The 8,624-nt window shown below is 43.8% G+C and overlaps 1 protein-coding gene across 1 annotated transcript; it reads left to right on the top strand.

Moving 5' to 3' along the window:
* The first annotated feature begins 685 nt into the window (after positions 1–685).
* Positions 686–6,397, top strand: LOC135555018 (leucine-rich repeat-containing protein 3B-like). Its single transcript, XM_064987393.1, has 2 exons — positions 686–1,011; positions 4,658–6,397. The coding sequence occupies exon 2, from the start codon at positions 4,705–4,707 to the stop codon at positions 5,557–5,559; it is 855 nt and encodes a 284-aa protein (XP_064843465.1). The 5' UTR covers positions 686–1,011; positions 4,658–4,704; the 3' UTR covers positions 5,560–6,397.
* The last annotated feature ends 2,227 nt before the right edge of the window (positions 6,398–8,624 follow it).

Genomic DNA, 8,624 nt, shown 5'->3' with positions numbered 1-8,624 from the left:
AAGCTGGGGGTTTTGATGCCAGCAGACCAGCATAGGACAACCTGTCATCAGCATCTGGCTCCAAGGAGCATTCCTTGGAGACAAGGCCTACTCCAAACTAATCAACAACATTCTATATTGCATTTAGTGTCAAGTTTGAAGATGCACTCATTGCATATAGACTTAGGCCTACACTAATATAACAAAGGTTTCCGAAACGCTTTTCGGCTGTCCCCATGGGAACTCGTTTTGGTTCCATGTAGAACCTTCTGTGGAACAAGTCCTACCTAGAACTATGGGACAGCCAAATAACCCTTTTAGGTTCTAGATAGCACCTTTCTAGATAGCACAAATAGATGGTCTATAATTTGGTAGGTCAGTATTTTGTAGATTTTTGTTATCTCTGAGAGGAACAACTACTAATCCCCCCATTAGCAATTACTCATTAGCAGCCTACTTCCCATGTGACCATAGGCTATTGTATTGCTCGGATAATTGTTAGGGAAACGTATTTAAACGCAGAACATTTTAGCTTTCTCAGCCTTTGCACACTTCCCTTGAATGCTATGCATGACATGAATCATGGAAAGGTTTCCCGCCTCTAAGAAGTCACGACGTGGGTTCATGGACACAGCAGAGCGCACAGCGCAGCAGTAACAAATAGCCGTGTACTGTAGCAGACAGTGTGTGTGTGTTGTGAGGAGATGATATGCTTCGACGCCTGTGCCTGCGTTTGACGGCTCATATTCCAATTTAAGCCGACAAGAATAGGTTACCAATTCCCCTGTGCCCCTCTTTATATTTACAGTCGTGTTAATTTCTTCAACAACTAGATAGCGGGGAGCGGAGAGGCAACAACCATCGGTATTGAATGTTGGTAAGCAGGCTCCAGTCCATTGGGCTTTGACGCGGATTCTCGGGCTGCGCTGCATTGCTCGCGAGTACTGTAATCGCAGCTGAGATATGGACGCTGTTCTGTGAAGCATGCTGCACTGACAAATGTTCTCCTCCCGGACAACAAAAACTGAAGTGGTAAGAAAGCTCTTATGTTTGCCAGCCTTATATTTACATCTGATGATAGAATTAATGCATATGTCCTTTATACATAAGAAGCAAAAGTTTCATGGAGGAGTACCATTATATTGCATTGAGAAATATTGAATATTGTTGTCTGAAACATTGCATTGCTTTATTGTTGGGGACCTTTTCATTGTTCTTTGTCATGATGGAATATTGAGGTGCAGCTTACATAATCATATCTCAGGGGGATATGATATGCTTTTGTAAACTACATATCAATATTCATAATTAATCAGTTATATAGGGTATCCATAAAACACTTCCAAATGTAGGTCAGTGGCCTAATGAATTCAGAATTGTCTACTGTATGTGCCAAAGGAATGAACCTTTGGCACATACAGTATACTATTATGAATGCATCAATTTAGCCTGACTGTTGAGAGAGTAATGGCATATAAATGTAGGCCTACCTCTGTGTACATGAATATTTGATTATGTACATTCATATTTTGCCATATCAACATTTGATTTATAAAGTTCCCACATTTTGAATGGTTTAATGCATCAGAACTTTGTCTGCAGGGGATTTTGTGGGATGTCTGGCAGTCGGGCAGAAAGGAACTTTAATTGAGAACGGATTCAGACCAACTAATTCACATGCATAACAGAAGAATAGAGATACTTTAGCCAAAGTTGGTAACTTACACAGCTATTAAAAACCCTCATTTGAGTAGAAGGTCCATGCATCATGTACTAGGAACAAGCTGAGTATTTGTTTTTTTCTCTCCCAGTATTCCTACAATAACACTTCTAGGGGTTTTCTGACTGTGTAAACCCTGCTCGTATAGCGGCAAGCCCCGTGAGACAGGTTCTTCTATTGCACAAAGGTTAACCATGTGAACGTCAAACCAATGACTCGAGAGTATCCATCACTGCTCTGAGGAGGAGGGAGGAGGAGGAGGGAGGAATCAATAGAGGATAACAGCACGAGGCCTTCCTTCGCTCGATAATTGCAAGTTCCCCCATATCACTTACTGGGAGGATAGTCTAATCTAATGCATTCAAATTTTATTCTTGTGGTCAGACAGTGAGTGCACATTGTACACCAGGCCCTGTGGTTTGGCTGTAATTTTGCTATACTTTAACAGTTTATACAGTTGGAAATAAGTATGTAATTGCAGGACTTATAAGTAACTGAGAGAGTTAGTCAATTGGGACCAGCACATTGGTGGCATGGCAGAGTTGCAACATTTATATTCAATACTCTCTTGGCCTATATAATACTAAGCCGTTAGTATTATACTAAAACAACGGATGTAACCGAGTAAATGAACTACTGAGTCTACTCTCGGTCACACACATACACACAGTCGCACACTGTAGTACAAACACTATAGTACAGTCACACAGTATATCAATCCATTCCATTTAGATTGTGGGGTTCTGTATCGTTTGGAATTAGTGCTTGTCAAGTTAATGGTGCTATGTTGAGCCGCTCGTCATTTTCTTTATTAGGTTGTACCCCTCTCCTCCTTACGCATTCAGCAGAACCCTAATAAACCAGACTTGTTCTGATCAACTCAGACAGGGAAACTTACTGTATCACGATGACATGCTGTGACAGGTACCACTAATACGGTTGTAATATGGTCCACCCGGGCCTCCCAGACACTCGGCCATCCCTCACCCTGACTCTGAGAAGACGGTGTGCGAGACACAATCCTTCTTATTGAGCCGTGCTGCCTTTGTAATGTGAATTTAAGAGCCGCTCTTAGATTATGTCATTTGTAAACCAGCCTAAGTGGAGTCTGTCTGGCCAGATAGAGCTCATTTCCCAGAAGCTGAACGAACAGTACATTATGTTACAGTACATTATGTTACAGTACATTATGCCCATATGCAACAGGCCAATCTGATGGGATGGGAGCCAGGTTGGATATAAAGATGCCAGTTACTGTTTTATGTCTTTTCAGTTGTCATTCTTTTCTTTGACTCAGCTGGTTTTGTAAATTGGTGAATACTTTAGGAAGAATATATGTTTCCATTTTAACGTGCAAGATTTGCAATTCCATTTAACCAACATACGACGAATAAGAGCTCTCTTAAGGTTGTTAGACCTTTTAGGTCAGGGTTTTCCAAACTTTATATCCCGCCAGATCGGCCTGTTGTGTACAGGCATAATGTACTGTAACTGTTCTCATCAAGCTTTCATTATTTGAATTCGGCTGTGCAGGGCAAAAATCTAAACGTGCACCCAGGGAGTCCTCAGGACCGAGTTTGTGGAACCCCGCTCTAGGCTACAGTTGTGTTGCGGTGCAACTGTGAGCATCCCGCCCAACTCATACACTTTCTCTGGGGTTTTGTGTCAGTGGAGAAACACATTCTATGTGGCCTTTAGAGAAGATTAGTAAGATGATACTGGACTGTGGCATTTACTGCGCCTCAGCCTGCCTCAGACAGCGCTGCTCCAGAGTCTATTACCTGAGTCGGGCAGAGTACTGATGGGACCGGAAACATTACATTGATTGACCCAAGATGTACTTCCACTAAATGGTCCAAAGATTACCTACTTACCGTTGCAGATATAGCCTGCACCCAAACAGACTTAGGCCTAGATTCAATTAGTTCCAGCATTAGGGCTCTATTACAGAGTGATTGAAATGTTCCCGTGTTAGCGGAGACTGCATTCACGGTCAATGTGCATATGTCGGCTCAATCGGAAATTACCTTTACTTTTCTATCGCAACAATCTGGAACGCCGCAGCGGTACAGATTGAATAGAGCCCTTAACTTGCGATAACCGACAACTGCATAGCAATTTTATTGCTTTTATTTAGGCGATGTTGGAGGTGTAACTGCGTTGGGGCTGTCGAATCGGTGAGCGGCTGCCCTTGTCGTCATTGTCACGAAACAAACACCTGTCCTTAAATCCTACGTGTTAGACGTTCCGAACGAGAAAGTGTAGGCTATATAGAAATGACACTCATTCAATGACTTCGCCTACATAAAAGATAATACTGCTATGCAGTTGGTTATCGCGGGTTAAGGCGCGTCTGATTGAATCTAGCCCGTAGCCTACATCCAAACAGGGTTGGTGCTGTACAGTAGGTGCTAGAGGCCCAGAGATATTCACTCGGGATCCATTAGAGGCTGACAGCACTTTGCCATCTGAAATAAGCATGACCATATATCTTTTGAGCGTCAATCTCTCTAGTTCCACTGAATCCGAGCAGGATTATGGTAATGCCAAATCCCTCCACGGCAACGTTGAAGTAGGACAAGAGAGAGAAAAAACATGCCAATCAATGAGAGTTCCATCTTCCATCACAGCACTGCCAGGAAGCACCTTATCTGTAATCTGTATGCACGGATGACGCCGTCGCTGGTCACCATCCCACTCCTCCTCTACACTACAGCTGTGTTTTGTCATTTTCTGTTCGTCAGGACACAAGTGCCAATTCATTACAATTAGCCCAGTCAAGATCAAAGTGGGCCAAAAATAACACCTGGCACTTGTATGGCTATTAGGATTGCTCACACAGAGATGGTTCTGTGTTGCTTCTGCCACACTGATATTAGTGTCATTTGCAATCACTTGTTGTCCTCGTTCCTTTTCTCCATTATTTTCTCTCTGACATTTTTCCTCATTGTCTCTCAGGCTGGCTGGTTGGTGAAGCTGTGACCTATGCAGGGTTGTCTTGGCTAATGGTCCAGGGGCTGTGTCCTTCTAGGAGGGTATGCCTGTATCCCACCATGCCGCTGCTGGCAGAATGGCTGCTGTGCCACTCCTTGGTGGCATGCCTGCTGCTGCATAGCCTGGTACTCAGCTCCACCACCGCGGACCTCCACGGGGCGAACACCGGCTGCTCCGAGAGCTGCTACTGCTCCGAGTCTGCAGATGGCGGGAGGGTGGTGCGCTGCAGCAACATGCGCCTGGCGGAGGTGCCGCATGACCTGCCTAACGACACCCGCCGACTTTACCTGGACGGTAACCTCCTCACCACCATCCCCACCGACGCCTTTGCGGGGCTTCCTTTACTCAAGGAGCTGGACCTCTCCCACAATGAGCTAACTCGGATGGAGCCGGGGGCCTTCCGGGGTCTGGTCCCCTCTCTCAGGAGCCTGGACCTGTCCTCTAACAGACTGACCACCCTGGAGCCAGAGGTCCTGGGGGGCCTTAGGGCCCAGGCCAACCTCACCCACAACCCCTGGCACTGTGATTGCCGCCTCCAGGTGGCTATGCCCCGGCTGGACCTGGAACCGGCCTCACTGGCTGGCGTGGTGTGCCACACTTCGGAGCCCAAGGATGTCGGCGTAGATACAGGGGTGCCCTTTGTCATGGTGGCTGCCGACCTGGACCTGTGCGCAGGGCTCAAGAGGACCACGGACGTGGCCATGCTGGTGACCATGTTCGGCTGGTTCGCCATGGTCATCTCCTACCTGGTGTATTACGTCAGGCACAACCAGGAAGATGCACGGAGACACCTGGAGTACCTCAAGTCCCTTCCCAGCAAACTGGACAGACCAGAGGAGTCCTCTACACTGAGCACAGTGGTGTGAGAAGTAAAATACCAGACCTGGGTCAAATGCGTTTTGTCAAGTACTTTCATATTCTGAAAATGAGCATGATTGAGCTTGATTGTTGTACAAGGAGGTCGTGTTTGCACTTTTGGGTCTATTCTATTGTAGTCAGTAAGCTAAATCAAGCGAACCTGTTGTATTTAAAGTATTTGACATATATTTACCTAAGTCAGGTGGCGACAAAGGAAATAACAGCCAAACACCTCAAAAGGATCAAAAAAAAGAAATGCCCAAACTTGGAAACCGGAATACTAGTGTACTGTACAAGTTTTCAACCTGTTCATCACCAGTAATCCATTGGAAACACAATACCTCATGGTAACATTTCATTCAAACAAATTCACACTCTTTGATAAATTAAGGCCATTTAAATTAGACTTTTTTTTCCCACATAGCTGTTTGTTGAACGAAATAAGGAATTATTTGACACATACATTTGGAATATTCTACATGTATTTGCAAGTCAGTCTCAGTCTCTGTAAGATACTCTGTATTTGAAAATGATTTAATTCCAACAAGGTATTGAACGATTGTCAAATGCATAACTATTTCACAATGGACTGCCGAGGGCACCATTTTGTTGTTATTCAGGAATGCATGATGTCATCAAATGTCCCCATAATAGTGATAATACTGTGCTTGGCAGTATAACAGAGACTGTATTGTTCTTCCAGCAGCTGCACTCATTGAATGTTGGATCTTTATTTGCTGGATGAGAAGCCCCATGTAATCGTCAGACATTTTACCAGAAAGAATAAAATCATGAAATGCTCCTTCATTTTTATTTTGGCCACAATACCATATTTTTTCCACAGTTGTATTGCATGTAATGTTTCATTTCACACTAAGTCTGCCTGAACAAATCACATTTTCATTTATTTTTAAGTGAACAATGTGTTCATTATATTGACTTATGAATACTTGACAGACCGTAGTGCACGATGGCAAAACTAGTCTAGAAATATGAATTGCGCAACTTCAATCAGTGGGTCCAAAAAGTTATTTTTTTAAGACAAGAGTTCACTGTCTGAAGTCTTATTTCAATTTCCTCCAAGCCTCATGAATTCCTTTGATCTCACTAACACGTATGTCTTTTAGAATTATTCATCTGCTTTAGGGACAGACTGCACTAAATATGGCTTCTGACACACACACACACACACACACACACACACACACACACACACACACACACACACACACACACACACACACACGACTAATGGCCACAAAGCACACAGTAAAACTTCACACCCTCAGGCTGTAATAAAAATGATGGATTTGACCCTTGCTCAACGTTTGGAAACTGGGCCTGCCAATGGGATCACCCATGGCCACATTATGACGTAGGATGGGAACAAATACAGAATAGGGTTTTCCTGTCCTACTGGAACTATTAAAACCCTGCCCCTTGACCCTGGTACAGTATCTAGCCACAGTCTGTCTGCTTTCTGTCTGTCTTAGGTGCTCATTTGTGGAGGATGGGAAGATGGCTGTAACCTCTCTCTCCCTTGCGTTTATCTGTCACCCTGAGCTCTTAATGACCATGGGAACAGACACACCACCAATCTGATGCTGAACCCTGAAGGTCACTCTCACGCACGAACACACGCACACAAATAAATATAGTTTACATAATTATACAGTATAGCCTGTTCAATCTTAAAAATGTCAGTCATGAGCCTTACCAGACTCAAATACATTACCCTCATTAGCATGTGTTTACTTGCATGGACAAATGAACTCACTCACATTACCATACATCCTGTAATAGGAGAATGTTTGTACATGGGTGCTATTTAAGCAATATACCAGGGATAAGGGCTGTCCTTAGGCACGACACAGCCCTTAGCCTTGGTATATTGGCCATATATCACAAACTCCCGAGGAGCCTTATTGCTATTATAAACTGGTTACCAAAGTAATTAAAGCAGTAAAAATAAATGTTTTGTCATACCCGTGGTGTACGGTCTGATATACCACGGCTTTCAGCCAATCAGCATTCAGGGCTCAAACCACCCAGTTCTTAAGAGTGCTGAACATTATCATATTGGTAGTCTGACCTCGCCTCTGAGCTGAACATTATTACACACCCACACACACTCTCTCACTCTCTCACCTGGATGTAAGGCAGGCTTGACAGGTGACATTCAAACAGTGTCCAGGTGCCTGAGGACAACCCTGTCACCACTGTCACTGAAACCAAGTCATCGCTCTGCTCTTCAGTTACACCCTGTATTAAGTGAGAAGGCTTTCTCTCAGGAGAAGGAAACACAAATGTAATGTCTTCATTTTTAAATGCTTTGTCCTCTGGGAATTTCCTGACTGCTTTTGATTGTAAAGTGTAAAGTGGCTTATTGTCTTGTATTTAGACCTGCTGTAGTCAATTGGAAGGTATTGTTGTCTAATAAGAACTGAGGACTCATTTGCATTGTGTTAGTCGAATAGCTCATACTCCTGAAAAGTAGAAGGTGGGTATAGGAACACACAAACACACACACACACACACACACACACACACACACACACACAATGCTTCTGAGCTCATATCTAACCCTTTCAGAGTTACTAAACTCTCTCCTCCCCAGCTGGTTAATTGCAGGTGAAGGGAACAAGTCCTCTCAGTCCATCTCCCTGAATGAGCTTTGTTGTTTCACTGATTACTTCTGCAATGCAACACTCGCTCCATTGTTTACAAAAGGAAGATAATACGCAGCAGAGAGAATAACGCTTTGGTTTGCAGCTCCTGATTAGATCTCATAACCTTTTGTTCTCTGTCTCGCTCATTTCCTAAATTGCTTTGTGTTCTGTTTGCTTGATTTCACCTCTGTAATCAAGTCCGCTAATTGCTTCTAATTTCAATCTCCAGCTGTGTATGATATTATGCGGCATTGAAGGTTTAAAAATATATATATATCATTCTCTGAAAGAAACTGTCTCTCTGCGGGAGTTGTAAAGGGTCTCCACGCTTGGTGCAGCATTATCTTATTTCTTCAGATGCATCCCTAAAGTCCCTGGTTATCCCACTGACTAGCTAGCAGCAT

This window comes from Oncorhynchus masou, chromosome 15, assembly GCF_036934945.1.
Source record: "Oncorhynchus masou masou isolate Uvic2021 chromosome 15, UVic_Omas_1.1, whole genome shotgun sequence".
In the NCBI taxonomy this organism is placed as follows: Eukaryota; Metazoa; Chordata; class Actinopteri; order Salmoniformes; family Salmonidae; genus Oncorhynchus; species Oncorhynchus masou.
This window is presented reverse-complemented; position numbering and strand designations above follow the sequence as displayed.

What these genes read in the sequence shown, in the direction of transcription:
- LOC135555018 (XM_064987393.1), top strand. Translation starts at nt 4,705, where the DNA reads ATGGTCCAGGGGCTGTGTCCTTCTAGGAGGGTATGCCTGTATCCCACC.